Source organism: Phacochoerus africanus, chromosome 16, assembly GCF_016906955.1.
Source record: "Phacochoerus africanus isolate WHEZ1 chromosome 16, ROS_Pafr_v1, whole genome shotgun sequence".
Classification (NCBI taxonomy): domain Eukaryota; kingdom Metazoa; phylum Chordata; class Mammalia; order Artiodactyla; family Suidae; genus Phacochoerus; species Phacochoerus africanus.
In genome coordinates, this window is record NC_062559.1 from 48,555,907 (window position 1) to 48,575,568 (window position 19,662).

Genomic DNA, 19,662 nt, shown 5'->3' on the forward strand with positions numbered 1-19,662 from the left:
TGGGAGTCCAGGCTGGCAAGGGAGGGAGGGTACCGAGCCCGGGCGGGGGTGCAGGGCGACAGGGGCCCCTGTGTCCTGCCCCAGCTCCTGAGCATCTAGCCAGCATCCACCACTCATTATGCAAAAGTTACTCATTATTCTGTGTCTGGAGAATATTTCGTTATTTAAAAATGAAAAACAAAATGGAACGACCCCAAAATTTGATCAGAGTGGGCGGGTTAAATCAGCGGTGGAGCAGCCAGATGGTGGGGTGCTATTTAATCATTGCGGGGAAGAAACAGACCATTCAAATGCCAGGAAAAATGCTAGCGAATGCTCCAAACGACCCCGCAGTGTTTGTCATCAGAGCAAGGGAGCTGGAAAGCGACTGAAACGCCAACTGCCATGAGCTGTTGGGGTCGCAGGTGGTTTTTATTTTCCTTGTGCTTTGTGCTCCCTGCACCGTCTACATTTTCCCCCATGAAGTGTATCACTTTCGCATCTAGATGAAAAATAAAGGCATTTTTAAAGTTTAGTTGATCTACAATTTTTTCCAGCAAAGTGACACAGTCATACATATACACACACACACACACACACACACATTTTTCTCATACTACCTCCCATCATGTTCTATCCCAAGAGATCGGATAGAGTTCTCTGGGCTGTAGGGTAGGACCGCATTGCTTATCCGCTCTAACCCTAAGAGTTTGCATCTACGAACCCCAAACTCCCCGTCCAGTCCCCCCACCCCCTTGGCCACCACTAGTCTGTTCTCTGTGATTGAGTCTGTTTCTCTTTTGTAGATACGGGTTTGGTTTTGAGTAAAGAATATCAGCAGAGTCTTGACCAAGAAGGGCTAAGCCCGCTCCCTCCCTCTGGAGCCGCCTCATCCTCCTGGTGCAGGTGCCGGTCCCCCCAGGCTCGGGGTGGGGCGGGCCGGGGGCCAGGGGCGGGGGCGGGGTAGGAGGTCTGGGTGCAGAAGCCGAGGTCCAGGGGCTCCACGCCGGGCTGGCTAAGCCGCAGGGCGCCTCGGCGGCCACACTTTCTAGTTGGGGAAATGGGGACGCGAGAACGAACTCCGAGGCAGGGCGTCCATCCGCGTGCGCGTGCCCTCCCCTCCGCACCCATCCAGCAAGACCGCGCGTGCAAAGCCAGGGCCTTGGCCACGACACCGGGGCACAGGGAGGAGAGGATGGGGAGAGCAGGAGCAGCAGGGGGGCCGAGGGAGCTGGTCTCCAAGGTCAGTGCCGCGCCCAGAGCACCCTCCCCGGTTCTGGAGCACGTGATGGGCCGAGGGCCCACCTGAGCAAGGCGCGGGGGTACCTTCCCAGGGCTTCCAGAAAATGAGCTACATATTTTGGTCACTGGGGCCTTTTGGTGCTTGATGGCGACACCCTCAGCCCTCCCAGCTCCTCCTCCATCTCTGTAAGTGGAGGGACACTGGGAAGGAGGGTCCCCGGGCAGCGCTTGTCCTCGGGGGCGCAGAGAAGGGAGGCGGAAAGCAGAGACTGCCAGTCCTGCGTCCTGAGGACCTGAGCCCTCCCACGCACCAGGCTGCCCTCCATGGATCCTGTTCCCTTCCTGCTATCTGCCCCCACCCCACGCCAGTATCTGCATTCTAGGGCCCAGTCCTGGATTCAGGTGGCAGAAGCTGTAGCCACCTCTGAGTACAACCTTGTCCCACTTGGGAGGAGACGCTTGTTGATGGGCGAGTGGTCAGCAGTGTGGGGGGAGAATGGGGACTCCGGGGGGAGGTTGGGGACTCTGACCCGAGCACAGGACTTTTGCAGTCTGTATCTGTATCTCTTCTCACCCACATGGGGTCACACTGCTAGGTGCCTCCTGACAGTGAAAGGCACGCATGAAGACGCCACCTCCTGCCTTGTCCTCCCTTCTGCTGCTTGACAGCAACTAGCTTCTTCCAGGATTTCCTAGTTTCCTTGGTGAGAACAAAGGAGTGACAGTCGGTGGCTGGGGGACATTTGAGGCACAAGTTCCCAAGGCTGGTCCTGGCATTATCTACCAGGCCTGAGCACGTGATCTTGAGGTCCGGCTAGACCTGCTGTCCACCCCCCGCCCCGGCAGCACCTTTGAGGACTGAAATGAAAGCTGGGCCGCAATGGAGGCAGCACCCCTCCTGCACCCTGGGAGCACAGGAAAAACCTGGACCTCCCAAGGCCACGGACGTGTAACCTTAAGACTGAACTTCGCTACAGAATCTGCAACATAGGACATTTAATTTAGAGAGTGCTGGGGTGGGGGGACACACTCACCTGCAGGGCTCTGGTTCCTCCAACAGCTCCCCTCCCAGCCCAGCCCCCTTCTCCGCAGATCTTCAGCTTCTGTCTTCTCAGATCTCTTTTCTTCCTCACTCAATCCCACCTGCCACCGCCCATCACGGAAGTGACTCACCATTACTCTTCTTGCACTTTTGTTTTTGCCATGAGAGTGCGTGTGGACTTCTCGGCGTTCAGTGAAATTTGGGAGAGACAGATAAAAGCGAGCACTCAGTTTGCCTTCCCTAGTCGTGATCTTCCATCTGTAAATGACCCTGTTCCCATCCCACTGGGACAAAGAGACGATGGGGGGGGAGCGAGGTAAGGCCCCACCAGCTCTGAGTTCCCCACCAGCAGACCACCAGGCCTCTTCTGCCCTATTCCTTTTACTGTTTTAAAATAGTAAATGAGGAGTTCCCGACGTGGCGCAGTGGTTAACGAATCCAACTAGGAACCATGAGGTTGCAGGTTCGATCCCTGCCCTTGCTCAGTGGGTTAACGATCCGGCGTTGCCATGAACTGTGGTGTAGGTTGCAGATGAGGCTCGGATCCTGCGTTGCTGTGGCTCTGGCATAGGCCGGTGGCTACAGCTCCGATTCGACCCCTAGCCTGGGAACCTCCATATGCCGCGGGAGCAGCCCAAGAAATGGCAAAAAGACAAAAAAAAAAAAAGAAAGAAAAGAAAAAGATTTTCAAAAAAAAAAAAAGCAAATGATAAAAAACTTCTTTAGAAACATGATCACAATTAGTGATTCTTCTACAACACAGCCTAAGTATAGCAGCTATAGCCCCGTGAGAGAAATACTGTGTCTGACCGATGGGCTTACTACTCAGGCAAAGCACATCCAGGCTCCAGGTAACTAATGCCAGTCTTAGCGGTGAGTTTACCTAATCAATGCTCTGTCTTCCTACCTTTTTTTTTTTTTCTTTTTAGGGCTGCACCTGCGGCATATAGAGGTTCCCAGGCTAGGGGTGGAATCGGAGCTGCAGCTGCCGGCCAACACCACAGCCACAGCAACACCAGATCTGAGCTGCATCTGCGACCTACACTGCAGCTCACAGCGATGTCGGACCCTTAACCCACCGAGCTAGGCCAAGGATGGAACCCACATCCTCACGGACACTACGTTGGGTTCTGAACCCATTGAGCCACAACGGGAACTCTTTCCTACTTACTTGAGATCATTTTCTCCTTAGCTGGACTTTAGAAAGGTATAGGCGAACCCAAAGTTCCCTACATTCTTTGAAAGCATCCAATTTCCAGTTCTCCCGAAATTGGCTGCAGCACCCCCTCCCCTCCGCCCCAACCTGCCCACCGTGCACCCCCTCTTTCCTACTCCCCGGCAAAAGAACCAAAGCACGGGCCCAAATTTATCTTTATTTTGCATACATAGGAAACGGGGTCCTATCAAAAGAACAAAAAAGAGAAATGAGCCACATGTCTGCAGAGGAAGAACATGCAGGGATCCTGCTCCCAGGTCACTCTCCTCGCCCCCGACTCTACGGGACTTCACCCGCCGGGAGCTGGCCTGGCTCCAGGGGCAAGGTCTCTGCCAACAGCACGGAGTGGGCAGGAAGGTCATTGAGAGTGGAAGCGTAGTGCCCCCAGGAGAGGGCTCTCCCCCAGGTTCGAGGAAAAACACCATGTATCTCACACAAACGTCAATATAAAATTGAGAGCTACCCAAATCATTCAGTCGCTTAAGATCATTTGCTATCAAAAAAGAGAAACGAAATTCAGTCAGGGACATGTGGGTGACTACTCAGCTGCCCTCTGGTCCAGTGCCCCCACCCCAAGGGGGTCTCCGAGCTTCCTCTTCAGAACAGTAAAGGGAGAGAAACTGGACTGGAAAATGCAGAATGGATGACCTGGAGGAAAAGGAACTTTCAGACCCATGTAGTTGTCCTGGATTGTAAACAGCAAATGTTGTGCTTTGTCATCTCACTGAAATCGAGGATTTGAGGGGACAGGTACTGCAGTCGGGGATAGGAGCTCAGAGGTCACACCGGGGGGGGGGGGAGGTCAAGGGCACGGGCAGCAGCATCTGTGTTCACGGACTGTTCCCGCGGCTCCAAGAGCTTCCTGTGGAATTCCCAGGGGAGGCTCCCAGGGTCCCCATCCCTAGAAAAGGCAGTCACTGTGGCCCCATCCTGACTCCCCACTCCTATCCCCAGGGATGTCCCCAGGACTGGGGCTGGGGGAAGGAAGACGTTCAGTATCCACCCCAGTGAGATGTCCTGATGCTCAAGTTCAATGACGGACAAGTTTGCAAGGGGCTCTGATGAGTTCATTTCAAAAATTACCCTCCCCCCCGCCCCGCCCCCTCTGGTCGCACTACCACAAAGACAGGCATCTACGAGTCTTGGCTACGCTGCTTTGCCCTCCTATACGCGACCTGTCAGGTCTCAAGCTGAGATTAGGTACACAACTGTGGGCATCACTAACTACGCAGGGGAGGACTCCGGCCCACCAATGACCCGGGACAACCCGTGAGCCCAGGGCCAGCGAGCTTTCTGAGTCAGGGCTTCTGCTTCCAACCACGTCTGGTTTTATTCTAAGGTAACCTCTTCTTTGGGGAAATCTATTCGGTATTTTTGAGGCGCTGCATCTGCAGTCCTGGGGTTCTGTGTTCTTTTTCTGAGCCAGCTCCTCCTCTTCCGAGCCCTGGGGCCCACCCGCTGAGATTCAACAGCCAGGACCCTGGCCGGTCTCCCCCCACCGCAGGCTAAGCCGGCTGGGAGGCCTCTGTCCAGGGGCTAAGGTGGCTTTCCAGTCCCGGCCTGAAAGTGTCCATCTCAAGCCCTGGTCAGAGCGGCCTCGGGGGAGGGCGAGGGGACGACGGAGGCCGACTCAGGACAGGACCCCAGGCCGGCTTCCACAGAGGCTCGGTGCAGCAGGAACATTCTCGACCCCCAAGCCAGACCAAGGGCTCAGAAAATGCAATGTCTGGCCTGGAGGGGGGGGGCACAATCGCTCATGAATTTAAATAACTTTCCTAGTGGCTTTCAGATCACCATAGACAGCAACGTGGCCTGATTCGAGCATCTCACCTCCTTGAGCTGCGAGCCGTGGGCAGGGCTCTCCCGGGCTTGGCGTCCTTAGGACGAGAGGGAAGGCAGCAGTGCTCACAGGCCGCCCCCCCAACGGCCGGCTCTCGAACGGCTTTCTGAGGAGGAAGACTCACGGGACAAGGGGGTCCCTCGGCTGACTACGTGGGGCCCCCTTTGGGCCGAGCTGGGCGCGGGGCCGGGCCCCAGGCCGCTGTGCATCCGCCCACCTGCCCGCGCCCTAAGGCGCCTTCCACCCCAGTCTCTCTCCTGAGGATCTGGACGACCCCCTAGGGTGTCACCCCTCGGGACTGTCCCCTCGGCCAGAGCACAGGTTACATCGGAAACAGAAGCAACAGGAGACACAGGGTGAATTCAAATATTAGTCCTCCAAGGAAAAGTTGAAAGGAAGCTGTGCTTGCTTTGAAGACGTCAAAGAGGCATCTGCCCTTCGAGGCTCATCAGACCATTCCTGGAAGTGCACACTGGCGGGGAGGGAGGGCAGGGGACAGCTCCTCCGCGCCTCCCGGCCACATCGCACAGCCAGGCGCCAAGCAGCTCCCCGGCTACTTGGCCTTCACCACCTGCTCATACGGGGGTGGGGGCGTGTTGCAGTACGAAGGGGGCGGCGGGTAGGCCATGCTTCCCTGGGGTGAGTTGGGTTGAACCTGGAAAGCCATCGCCACGGGATTCCCAGCAGGGTTCAGCCCTGGTCCTCCAGGGTCGGTGTAATACGGCAGCCCCAGCTGCTGGGCTCCTGAAAGACAGGCAAGCAGACGTGAGCTCAGGAGAGACGACCCACAGCCCAGCCCGGCCTGGCCGGACGGCCACGAAGACCTCTGCCCCCGTCGTTCACCCGGCTGACACAGCGGGGCAGCTGGGGTCAGGCCACGAGCAAAGGCCATGCACGGGCCCCAGCCCCTGGAGTCTGCACCCAACCAGTACTGTACTCGGAGGGTGTGGTCTGGGGACAGGCGGAGTACTGGCTTTTAATCCATATTCTTTTTTTTTTTTTTTGTCTTTTTAGGGCCGCACTTTCGGCATATGGAGGTTCCCAGCCTAGGGGTCTAATCGGACCTACAGCTGCCGGCCTACACCACAGCCACAGCCACGCCAGATCCAAGCCGCGCCTGTGACCTACACCGCAGCTCACAGCAACGCCGGATCCTTCACCCACTGAGCGAGGCCAGGGATCGAACCCACAACCTCATGGCTCCTAATCGGATTCGTTTCCGCTGCACCACGATGGGAACGCCTAAACCATGTTCTTGAAGTCACTGAGGCTCAGGAAGACGGGACCTGCCAAGGTCACACAGCTCTTATTTGGAGGCCCCGGGATTTGAACCCAGTGCCACACTGGAAAGCCCAGGGTGATGAAACAGAAGACGTTCAGGCTGCTGAGGGATGGGCAAACCGGAGAAAGCTGGGGACAGAGTGGACCAACGTTCTGAGAGCCGCGGAGGTCTCAGAGCGTGGCGGTGGCACCCCAGGCGCCCCGGCTGGGCTGCACACTTTCCTGACCAGCGTCCGTCTCCGGAGAGTGCAAGTTAGTCTACTCCTCAGCACCACCGTCTTTTTCCTCCTTGAGCGGGAATCCTAGATTCAGCAGATACCAGTCAATTGGCAACAGCTCCCAGAACCATCCTGCCAACGGCAAAGGAGGGCCCGGCCACCAACCTGTCTTTTCCTTTTTCTTTTTTTTCTCTTTTTAGGGCCACAACTGCAGCATATGGGGGTTCCCAGGCTACGGGTCGAATCGGAGCTGTAGCTGCCGGCCTGCACCACAGCCACAGCAACACAGGATCCGAGCCACGTCTGTGATCTACACCACAGCCACAGCAATGCTGGGATCTGAGCCGTATCTGTGACTTAGGCCACAGCTCACAGCCACACGAGATCCTTAACCCACTGAGCGGGGTCAGGGACCCAACCTGCCTCCTCAAGTACGAATCAGGTTCCCTACCGCTGAGCCACGACAGGAACTCCCCATCAAGCTTTCCTAACAAAGACCCTGCCGCCCCTCGACCAAGCTCACCAGCCAGTAACTGATGCATAGACGAGCTAGGCCAGTCTTTTTTCTTTTCTGGCCGCGCTGCGGCGTACAGAGTTCCCGGACAGGGAATGGATCTCAGCGCAGTTTCAACCTACACCACAGCTGCAGCAGTGAGGGATCCTTAACCCACTGTGCCAGGCTGGGGATCGAACCTGAGCCCTGCAGCTGCACAGACACTGAGGAGCCCATTGGGCCACAGCAGGAACACCTGCCAATCTTTCCTTGGGCCAAAGAAAAATCTGGGCACGGTGAATAGAGTGGAAAGGCAGGGACAGGCGAGGACCCCCTCACAAAGCACACGCGCGATGGATGGAGGGTGGCCAGCAGCTGGGTCCCAGCAGCCCTCCTGTTTGATTCCACGTACTGCCTGCAATCTCGTGGTTTAAGCAGAGCCCACCTCCTCCAGCCAGGCTGCTTCTCAGTGTTTAGGCAGGTTTCTCAGACACCCTCCAGCAGGCTTGGCGCTTCCCTCTTCCACCTGAGACTCAGACACCCTAGATTCACTGCCACGTCACCCCATCCACCGGCTCGCTCAGGGTGAACTTCGCTAAATGCCAAGGGCCCTTACCAAGGCTCCAAGGCCCTCCATCACCAGGTTCTTGCCTATTTCAAAGTCTCCCTTCTCACCGCCCTGCCTTATCCTTCATCTCCCAACAGCACACCAACTGCCTGCATCCTGCTCAGGAAGAGCCCTGACCCTCCTCAGAAAGCAGCTCCTGGCAGTTCAAAGTGCAGACCGCTCCTCCTGGCAAGTCCTTCCCCAGCTGCACACCCACCTCCTCCCCAGCCTCTCGTCTGGCCAATTCCCATCTTTCAAGTCTCGGATCAGAACCAGCAACTCCACGAAGCTATGGTTCACTGACCAACCCCCACCCCCGGCCCCCCGCCACTTCCTGGCTGGATTAGGTACCCTGTCCTCTTGGCACCCAGAATAAAATCTACCTATTGGGGCACCACAGGGCAGTGGAATCCACACACAACCAGGATGATAAGAAAAAAATCTCAAAGGATCCAAACAAAGCCAATGTGACGGATCCTACACGACGAAATTGGAAGTGGGGCTATCCTATGAAACAAACTCAGCCTGGAGTCAGGTAAAATAAACCCAACAGAGCTGAAGATTGGTACAAACGCTGAACAAAAAAGGGTTTGAGGGAGTTCCCATCGTGGCTCAGCGGTAACAAACCCAACTAGCATCCATGAGGATGCAGGTTCGACCCCTGGCCTCAGTCAGTGGGTTAAGGATCTGGTGTTGCCGTGAGCTGTGGCGGAGCTCAAAGACATGGCTCGGATTCCACATTGCTGTGGTTTTAGTGTAGGCGGGCAGCTACAGCTCTAATTGGACCCTTAGCCTGGGAACTTCCGTATGCTGCAGGTGCAGCCCTAAAAAAAGATTAAAATAAAGAAGCAGCTTTTAAACATATGCATGGGGGTGAGGTGGGGAGAAGAAGAGTCAGAAGCAAAACAAATGACCAAGAGAAAGACCTTAACTCTTAGTCTCTGTTGAAGAGAATGATTTGCACACTGAAATAGAGATTTATTTATTTTTCTTTTGAGGGCCGGACCTGCCGCATGTGGAAGTTCTCAGGGGAGGGGTCAAATTGAAGCTGCAGCTGCCCACCTACACCTCAGCTCATGGCAATGCCGGATCCTTAACCCACTGAGTGAGGCCAGGGATCCAAACCACATTCTTATGGACACTATGTCAGGATCTTTACTTGCTGAGCCACAATGGGAACACCAACATTTTATAAATTTCTTAAAACTACAAATTATAGTTATATTAGTAGCAGCAGTGTGCTCTCAGGCCCTTTAAGCACCGTATTGGGTCATCTCATATACATTCACCCTAAGAAAGTCTCTTATTATTTTATTTTATTTATTTACTTTTACAGCTGCACCTGTGGCACATGGAAGTTCCCGGACTAGGGCTCAAATCGGAGCTTCAGCTGCAGGTCTTGCCGTAGCCACAGCAACACCAGATCCAAGCTGCATCTGAGACCTACACCGCAGCGCTGGATTCTTAACCCACTGGGCAAGGCCAAGGATCGAACCTGCATCCGCACAGAGACATCAGGTCCTTAACCCACCAAGCCACAATGGGAACTCCAGGAAGTCTCTTATGTTGTCGGCCCCCACAGGAAGTGCAAGGAAGTCTCTTATTATCTCAGCCTTACAGTTCAGGTGCTGGAGCCTTAGAGAAACTAAGTCACTTTCCCATTTATGCTAGAGAGACGTGAGGTAGAAATGGAACCCAGATATATTTTTTTTAATAGCTGCACCTGCAGCATTTGGAAGTTCCCAGCCCAGGGACTGAATTCAAGCCTCAGCTGCTGCAGCAATGCTGGATCCTTTAACCCACTGCACTGGGCCGGGGATCAAACCTGCGCCTCTGCAATAATCTGAGCCACTGCGTCAGATTCTTAACCCACTGTGCCAGGGCAGGAACCCCAAGGTCTGTGATTTCTGCTCTTGCAAACTTAATCTAATTTTCTTTGCAGTGTAAAATTTGATAAATTCTTTTAAATTCTCCATTCATTTTAATATTTTGTTGAGATTAATAATAATGCATGGAGGAGTTACTGTCGTGGCGCAGCGGTGAACGAATCTGACTAGGAACCATGAGGTTGCGGGTTTGATCCCTGGCCTCGCTCAGTGGATCTGAGTTAAGGATCTGACGTTGCAGTGAGCTGTGGTGAGGTCGCAGAGGCAGCTCAGATTCCGCATTACTCTAGTTCTGGGGTAGGCTGGCGGCTATAGCTCGGATTAGACCTGTAGCCTGGGAACCTCCATATGCCTCGGGTGCAGCCCTAGAAAAGACAAAAAGACAAAAAAAAAATAATAATAATAATAATAACGCATCGAGACTCCTACAGTTTCCATCAAACTTCCCTCTTATGTTTTGTTTTATATACTTTATATACTTTAAGTTGGTTATCAAGTTATAGCCTCATTATGTGAAGTTATCTTTATCAGTATTAAAAAGACTTCCTTCTTAATATCTATGTCAGGAACACCCTAGATTATTCCTTAAAAGATACACAAAAGACTGGTCACACTGGTTAGCCCAAGCTAGGGAGCCAGCCCTCACCCTTCCTATTTCCTGGCTCAGGGATTATCCATCACAAAGAAGGCCCTTCTTTTATTGCTTCCTGGGAGGAGGGAGAGGAAGGGAGCTGAAAGCTGCATCTGTATGAGGTACCTGGCCTTTCAGGCTGACCGGTCAGGGTCTGCGGAGGTTATAAGCTGCCAAGACACACAGGAACTCTGCGGCCCCGACAGTCCCCAGGACAAGGCACTTGTCCTCAGAGCTGAAGCAGCCCTGTGTGTATCTCAGCTCTGATTTGAAGGGCGATTACACCGTCAAACACTCCCTATTATGTCCATTTCCTTGCAGGTGGCGTCATTTATTCAGACCGCTTCCGTCCCTGCAGGTCGGCAGATTTGGTATAGACGGGCACACTGGGACAGTCAGAAAGCCATCCACAAACTCACCACAAGTGCCCCGATGGAAAGGAATAAAGATGGGTCTCCCAGTGGGGACATTCCATCTGCTTCTAACGACTGTGTTATTTTTTATTTTTATTGTTTGCTTTTTAGGGCCGCACCCGCGGCATATGGAGGTTCCCAGGCTAGTGGCTGAATCGGAGCTACAGCTGCCGGCCTACACCACAGCCACAGCAACGCCAGATCTGAGCCGCGGCTGCGACCTAAACCCCAGCTCACGGCTACACCAGATCCTTATTAACCCACTGAGCGAGGACAGGGATCGAACCTACAACCTCCTGGTTCCTAGTCGGATTCGTTAACCACTGAGCCACGACAGGAATGCCAGGACCACTCTTCCTAACACGGGGCCCACTGGCCCTCTTCCCTAAATACAGCTGCACACTTGTCCTGCCAGTTACCCGGCCTAGACCTTGACTAGGCGCCACACAACAGGCCATAAAGAATAGAGACCAGGGAGTGCCCGCTGTGGCTCAGGGGTACGAACCCGACTAGTATCCACGAGGACGCAGGTTTGATCCCTGGCTTCACTCGGTGGGTTAAGGATCCAGTGTTGCTGTAAGCTTCGGCATAGGTCACAGGTGCATCTTGGATTCTGCATGGCTGTGGCTGTGGCGTAGGCCGGCAGCTGCAGCTCTGATTTGACCCCTGGCCTGGGAACTTCCATATGTCGCAGGTGTGCCCTAAAAAGGGGGGTGGGGTGGGGAGACTGACTCTCTTAGCAGGTTTCACATAGAAATAAAGTTTCCTATGGTCACCATGCTGTAGGAGGTCCCCAGGACCTATGCATCTTGTAACTGGGAAGTGTGACCCCTTAGCCCTTTGGCCCCTTCACCCATCCCCCACTCCTACGGGTTCTTAAAGGGCAGTGAGCACGTGTCCCCCCCCCCCACAGTGCTGCCAGTCTGCCAGTGTTTGCTGAATGAACACAGCCTGTCTTTCCCCTGCACCCAGGCGGGGGTACCCAGGGCCCCAGCACAGCGTGGCCAGGAGGAATTGGGGGGCTGTGTACTTAGGGAGCTCTGACTGTCTCTACTTGCACCCTGGCCAGCTCTGCACATAAAGACTCACTGTTGTGAGAACGGCTTTTCTTTTCTTTTCTTTTTTTGTCTTTTTAGGGCCACACCCGCGGCACATGGAAGTTCCCATACTAGGGACTGAATCCGAGCTGTAGCCACTGGCCTACACCACAGCCATAGCCATGCAAGATCCAAGCCGCATCTGCAACCTACACCACAGCTCACAGCAATGCTGGATTCCTAATCCACTGGGCCGGGCCAGGGATCAAGCCCGTGTCCTCATGGATACTAGTCAGGTTTGTTACCGCTGAGCCACAGCAGGAACTCCCGCCTTTGTTTTTGTTTTGTTCCTGGGAAGCCTTGGAGCCCCATCTATGAAGCTCAGCTTCTAGACCTGGTTCATAGCCTCTTCTCCAAAGTTCTGTTCCAGCCCACACCAATGCCCTAGAACCACGGTGCTGCCACAGCTTGCACCCTGCCCCTACTTATGAGCATCGCTTTTTTTTTTTTTCTTGGCCAAGCCTGAAGCATGTGGAAGTTGCTAGGTCAAGGAACTGAACCCATGCCACAGCAGTGACCCAAGTAACTGCAGTGAAAACACCGGATCTTTAACCCAAGGTACCACAAGGGAACTCTCTGTGTGCATCTTGTTTTTTCCCTTTCTCTCTTCATCCTGAGGCATAAGGAAGTTCCCAGGCTAGGGGTTGAATCGGTGTTGCAGCTGCCAGCCTATGCCACAGCCACAGCCACAGCCACCGCCACCTTGGATCCGAGCTGCATCTGTGACCTATGCCAAAGCTCAGAGCAAACAATGGATCCTTAAATGAACTGAGCAAGTCCAGGGATTGAACCTGCATCCTCACAGAGACAAGGTCGGGTCCTTAACCCGCTGAGCCACAATGGGAACTCCTGCACCCTCTTCATGTGCAGGTCTCTGCGCATCTGCACTCAGCCTTGTTGGGCTGGGGAGCTGGTCCCAGCTGGAACACCAGTGCACGCTGCTTGGCACACAGGACATGAGTGCTGCCCTCCCCAGCCGTCCAGTGCATGAGCACTGGTTCTTTAAAACCTGCCTTTTCTTCTTCATCATAGGCACACTCACCAGAATCCACTTGGCCTCCCCCAGACCAGCCAGAGAAGAAAAACTGAGCCACCCAGAAGACAGGCAAGTACTGTCCTGTGCTTCGCAGATCCCGCCTCCCTCAGCACCGACCGGGCCCAAGTCGGACCATGTCCTGTTGGCACGCTCTGGTTCCCTTCCACCCACCTGCTAGGCGCACAGCCCTGGGCACCATGGCATCTCAGTAAACAGCTGCAGGGCCCTCAATCCCACCCATAGGAGGAGGCCCCAGTCTGCCAGAAACCAACAGACTCTTATTTTTTTTTTTTATTACTGATTCTAAAAAACAAAATCAAGGTAATTCAATTCTTCCCAAGTACCATGCAATTAACAAAGGGCACAGCCCTGGATGCTGTGGCGAAATGACGGCAACTGTGTGCTCCCACGGGACAGAGCAGACCTTCCTATGATGCTCTGGCTTATCTGGGGACAGACCCTCTCACACTCACAGGCCTGTGGGAAGTGCACACATGGAGACAGATGAAGCAGCAGCTGTGACTCACGGCAGAGGCAGGACACCCAAATCAACATCTCCCAACAGAAGGTGAGGGGGCTCTGTCACTGCTCCCCCTCTCCCCACGCCGTGACGGCAGCACAAGAGGGCCTGGAAGGAAATCAACAGCCCCCGTTTCTTGGAAAACGCCCCCAACTGCAGGGTAGAACTGGATCACACGGAAGCAGGCAAGAGATGGTTCCAGGCTGAGCAGCTGGAATCTGTTCCTGCGGACGGATAACTTCAAGACAAAGGTTATGGCAGGAGCAAGAAGGAGCTGCGTCCTGCTTGGATGAAAGAAGGAGACCAACATTTCTCATCCTTGAGGTCAAGGAGACCTCGGCACGACACGCTCACAGAGGGTCCTCAGAGGTCAGAGAAGGGGGGACACAAACCGCAGCACTTCCCATCAACCTCCCAGAAACACTTGATCCACCCCTGGTGCCACGATGCGCGTGTGCCCAGGGGAGGCCCTGAGTCAGGCCACACGTGGGCTCAAGGCCAGACGATGCGAGATGATGGGCCACAGGAGGCCCAGGGGGACTGTCCGCAAAGAAGTGATTTAAACCACCCCCAAAGCACGGCCGCTCTCTTGCTCCTTCTCTCCGTCCGTCTCTCTCTGTCCCTCCCAGCCCCACCCTCCACAGGAGCCTGTGCCTGCGCCTTCTCCACACCTCCCTTCTCTCTCTCCGCTCAATCCCTGCTTCCTGGCCTCGTGACTCTCAGTCTCATTGCTGAATTCTTCCTCCAAAGGGACAAAAACCGGGGACCTACGTCAAGTGGTTAGGGTTCAGCATTCTCACCCCACCGCCACCTGAGAACGAAACCACACGACCCCAGACATGGCCTTGGCCAGGCTCCCCTGGGGTCCACGTCCCATTTATAATTGCAACAAAAGGAATAAAATACCTGAGAATAAATTTAACCAAGGCAAGGTCTATTCACTGAAAAATTCTAAGACACTGATGAAGGACATGAAGAAATAAAGAAACAAAGACATTCGCACTCATGGATTAGAAGAAATAACATTTTAAAATGTCCATATCACCTAAAGCAATCTGAGGCAATGCAGTCACTACCAGAATCCCAATGCCTCCCCCCCCACCACTACAGAAATAGAACAAAAACTTCTAAAATTTATATGGAACCACGAGGACTCCAAATAGCCAAAGCAGTCATGGGAAAAAAAGACTAAAGCTAGAGGTATCATACCCCCGATTTCGAACGATACGACAAAGCTACACTTAATCAGAACAGCAAGGTAATGGCAGAGGAACAGACACGTAGATCAATGGAAGAGAACTGAGAGCACAGAGGCAGTCCTGGTGGCCTACAGGCTAAGGATCTCTCATCACTGCTGTGGCACAGGTTCGATCCCTGGCCTAGGAACTTCCACGTGCCACAGATGCAGCCAAAAAAAAACAAAAAGAAGAATTGAGAGCCCAGAAATAAACACTCACATACACATGGACAATTAACGTATAAGAAAGAAGCAAAAAACATACAAAAGAGAAATGACAGTTTCTTCAACAAAGAATTAGCAAATCTGAATCACCACGTGCAAAAAACCAGACGAGGAGTTCCCTTTCTGCCTGAGCAGGTTAAGAGCCTGAGCCTAGTATCCACGAGGATTCAGGTTTGAGCCCTGGCCTCGATCCCTGGTTAAGGATCCAGTGTTGCCGTGAGCCGTGGCCTAAGTCACAGATGCGGCTCAGATCCCAGCACTGCTGTGGCTGTGGTGCAGGCTGGCAGCTGTAGCTCCCATTCGACCCCTAGCCTGGGAACCTCCATAAGTCACATGTGCGGCCATAAAAAGAAAAACAAAATAAACATGAAGCTATAGAGGACAGAGTAGTGGTTACAGGGGTGAGGGTATCGGGGTGAAGGGGCGGCAGGCAAAACGTTTATAAAGGAGATGAGCCGTATGGTGAGGTATGCAAAGTAAACTTTTGGTGGTAAGGACGCTGCGGGGTAGACAGAGAAACAGAAAAAGTTGTACACACGAAACTTATATAATGGTATCAACCAGTATAACTGCAATAAAAAAATGGACTTAAAAAATCACCATAATAAATGCAGTTAAAGTATCTCACAGAGCACCCAGGAGAGAAAGGGGAAGAAAGGAAAGGCCAGGGACAAAGGGAGGCCCTGGGCTGGGCCCGGTGAGTAGGGAGGGCTTGGGAGTGGCCGCTCACGGGGGCGGGGTGGGGGGAAGACATATTCAGATTTGTAGTAATATTCAAACAAATAAAAAAGATGATTCCTTTTTTTCTGGCAGTCTTTTTAGGGCTACACCCGCAGTATATGGAGGTTCCTGGGCTAGGAGTCAAATCAGATCTGTAGCTGCCAGCCTACATCATAGCTCACAGTAACTCTAGATCCTTAACCCACTGATAGAGCCCATGGATTGAACCTATGTCCTCATGGATACTAGTCAGATTCTTAACCACTGAGCCATGATGGGAACTCCCTAAAAAGATGATTCTTTTAAAAAGAAAACCTTGGGGAATATCTAGTGGAAGAAAGCCATAAAAAACCAGACCAGGAGTTCCCGTCGTGGTGCAGTGGTTAACGAATCCGACTAGGAACCATGAGGTTGAGGGTTCGATCCCTGACCTTGCTCAGTGGGTTAAGGATCTGGTGTTGCCGTGAGCTGTGGTGTAGGTCACAGATGCAGCTCGGATCCTGTGTGGCTGTGGCTCTGGTGTAGGCTGGTGGCTAGAGCTCCGATTCAACCCCTAGCCTGGGAACCTCCATATGCCGTGGGAGCAGCCCTAGAAAAGGCAAAAAAAAAGACAGGAAAACAAACAAACAAACCCAGAACCGCAAATGCCCATCTCCAAATCTCTGCAGCTACGAGCTCCTTCCACGCGGTCCCTACGTCTTTTTTTTGAAAACAGGTCTTTTGAGGTCTGAGAGCTGTACAAAAAGTGACATTCTCAATGTCTACGACTCGCTGAGTTTAGAGATAAATATACACCGTGAAGCCACCAGAACGATATACATCCGGAAACCTCTCCATCCCCCCAAACATTTCCTCTGGCCCCTCTGAATTCACGGCAATAACACGTAACACAGGGTCGCCATTCTTGCGCCAACCTATGAGCACGTGACACGGTTACTAACTACAGGTCCCATGCTGTACGGCAGATCTTAGGACCTACTCATCTTATAGAACTGAAACCCTGTAAAAACCCACCCAGGGAGTTCCCTGTCGGCTCAGCAGGTTAAGAATCTGGCACTGTCACTGCAGCAGTCTGGGTGGCTGCTGGGGCGTGGGATCCGATTCCTGGCCTGGCAACTTTCATGTTCTGCGGTCGTGGTCAAAAAAAGAAAGAAAGGACTGGGGATCCCTGGTGGCTCAGCAGGTTGAGGATCCAGCATTTTCACTGCTGTGGCTCTGGTTTGATCCCTGGCCCGGGAGCTTCTGTGTGCCTTAGGCACAGCCAAAAAACTCAGAGCCCAAGAACCAAAAAACACCCTCCAGGCAGAAGTACTCCTAGGATTCTGTCTCCACCCTGTCTCCACCCTCAAGGTGGGAACCACGACAGGAACAGAGCTGCATCCACCCCTACTCCCCACCCCACCCCTGTCCCAGCCTGGCCCACCACACAGGGGGAGGAAGAGAAAGGTGCAGACAACCTCGGCCCTTCAAAGCCCCTGGAGCCCTCCCTCCTCAAGGGGAAGGGAGATAGCTCACATATGACGTCAAAGTACAGAACTGGCCTGGGTCCTGAGGGACTCCTGAACTCACGCACCACAGTACCCCCGCGTCTTAGGTAATTAACACAGTATTTTATAAGAATTAAGAAACCATGGGGAGGAGATCCCATCGTGGCTCAGAGGAAGTGGAATCTGACTCGCACCCATGAGGATGCAGGTTCGATCCCTGGCCTCCCTCAGTGGGTTAAGGATCAGGAGTTGCCATGAGCTGTGGTGTAGGTCACAGATGTGGCTTCGATTCTGAGTTGCTGTGGCTGTGGAGTAGGCTGGCAGCTCTGATTCAGCCCCTAACCTGGAAACCTCTATATGCTGTGGGTGTGGCCTTAAAAAGACAAAAAAAAAAAAAAAGAAAAGAAAGAAGAAGAAGAAGAAGAAGAAGGAAAAGAAAAAGAAAAGAAACCATGGGGAGTTCCAAGGTTAAGAACCCGACTCGTATCCATGAGGATGTGGGTTCGATTCCAGGACTCACTCAGTGGGTTAAGGATCTGGTGTTGCCATGAGCTGTGGTGTAGGTTGCAGATTCAGCTCAGATCCTGCATTGCTGTGGCTGTGGCTGTGGCATAGGCCGGCAGCTGCAGCTCCAATTCCACCCCTAGCCTGGGAACCTCTATATGCCGTCAGTTTGGCCCTAAAAAGCAAAAAAAAAAAAAGAAAAGAAAGAAACCATGAATTCTTTTTGACCCTGGGGCACCACTCTGGACTTTGGATGATGCTCCCTAAATAGGCCAAACGTAACTTGTGCAAAGACGTCTCCAGCACCACTAGTAACAAGTACTCGGAACAGAAATAAATGCACAATACACGCTTATTGAATGAATGCATAAAAAGCAAAACAAAAGGAAACAAATGATTAGCAATGAAAGAATACCTAAGCAAATTACCAGTTAGTAATGTAATTAATATTTAGTCCAGAAGCATTAAGAATGGCTAGGATATTACTGTTTCTACATAAAAATTTATACATGAAATACTTTTTAAGGAAAATTAGAGTAAATAATGTGCACATACAAACTGCAAAACCACGCATTAAAGGGGCACTGATAATTCGGTCAGAATATCAGGTGACAGACACACCGCACAGCAGATGCTGCATGTGCTACCGGCACAAACGGCTAGTAAGGCTGAGCCGCAGGACTTGAGTGAATACAGTTTTTCTTCCAGTACATGCCGTGGCAGTGCCCTTTCCAAAAGCTCGCAGGGGACATGGACACTGCAGGGAGGAGAGACAAGGACGGAGGGCTTGGCTGACCTGGAGCGGGGGTCGGGGGTTGCCTGGTGTAGGACACGTTGAAGGCCGGCTCCTCGATCAGCGGCGGGGGGTACATGCGCCTCCGGATGAAGAAGCCGGCTCCGCAGCAGAAAAGCACGCCCATCATCAGGAGGAACCTGGCGAGAGCACAGCGTGAGGCTGGGGGCCGGGCCAGGGCGCCCCGCCCGCCTTCCGAGGACCCAGTGGGGGCACGCCAGGCAGACATGTGCCTGCACCACTCGGGGGGCCCCCGGACCGAGGCCACAGGCACCGAGAAGCCCTCTAAGGGAGCTTGCTGCCTCGAAAGCGCCAAGTGGCACTGGCTTCAGAGGGTTGGTGCAATTACCTTCCTGGCCATGGCTCTGACCTCAACTCAATGTTTTGGTCAGAACAGGAGATGCTTCTTCAATCCTGTCTAAACACTGCTGCTGGTCCCTCATTTTTCTTTTCTTTCTTCCTTCCTTCCCTTTTCTTTTTTTTTTTTTTTCTTTTTAAGGCTGCACCCGCTGCATATGGAAGTTCCCACGCTAGGGGCTGAATCAAAGCTGTAGCTGCCGGCCTCCACCACAGCCACAGCAATGCAAGATCCGAGCTGCATCTGCGACCTACACCACTGCTCACGGCAACGCTGGATCCTTCACCCACGGAGCGAGGCCGGGGTTGAACTTGCAACCTCAGGGACACTAGTCAGGCTTAAAACCCGCTGAGCCACAACAGGAAGTCCCTTCCCCATTTTCCTTTATTGTCAAACCGGGAGAGGAAGCACAGCATCTGTTCCAGCAGCTTCTTCCCCATTATTATGTGAAACAACATAAAGAAATGTTGTTTCAAGTGCCCTTCCCAGAGCACATCTTCATTACAGAGAAAACACAATCACTAAAAAAGCTGATTTTACATCTCTAGGTTTTAATCTCCGGCTGAACTTTCTCCTCCCAGGACCCTCCAGTCTAGCAGACACAGAGTGGACTGTGCTTTAAGGACCAACCTGTGTCCAACTCATCTAAGGAGTCAGTGACGAGTCGCATCACTGCCATTCCGTGCAGAATGAGCGGATGAATGACTTCTTCTGACCTCACGTTTGCACTACACCTGTTCTTCCAGGAACATTCTGAAAGGGTGAGCTGTCTGCTCCACACAGACAGAACTGACAAAATTGCCCATCTCTAACGGGATATGATGACAGGACGCATAG

At 53.0% G+C, this 19,662-nt stretch overlaps 1 protein-coding gene and 1 long non-coding RNA gene across 3 annotated transcripts in view; both read right to left on the minus strand.

Annotated features, from left to right (window-relative positions):
- Window positions 1-241: 241 nt before the first annotated feature.
- Window positions 242-2,714, minus strand: LOC125117643 (uncharacterized). Its single transcript, XR_007132672.1, has 2 exons — window positions 2,256-2,714; window positions 242-1,921 (listed from the first exon to the last, which is right to left on the minus strand). It is a non-coding gene; the product is annotated as an uncharacterized LOC125117643 (long non-coding RNA).
- Window positions 2,715-3,616: 902 nt separating this feature from the next.
- The window catches only part of VOPP1 (VOPP1 WW domain binding protein), an 85,509-nt gene continuing 69,463 nt past the window's right edge, over window positions 3,617-19,662 (minus strand). For both annotated transcript variants that reach the window (XM_047763257.1, XM_047763256.1), the window contains 2 exons: window positions 18,471-18,607; window positions 3,617-6,063 (listed from right to left, as the gene is read on the minus strand). In XM_047763257.1, coding sequence (XP_047619213.1) covers window positions 5,873-6,063; window positions 18,471-18,607 — 328 coding nt within the window. In that variant the 3' untranslated portion in view covers window positions 3,617-5,872. The remainder of the gene's footprint in view (window positions 6,064-18,470; window positions 18,608-19,662) is intronic.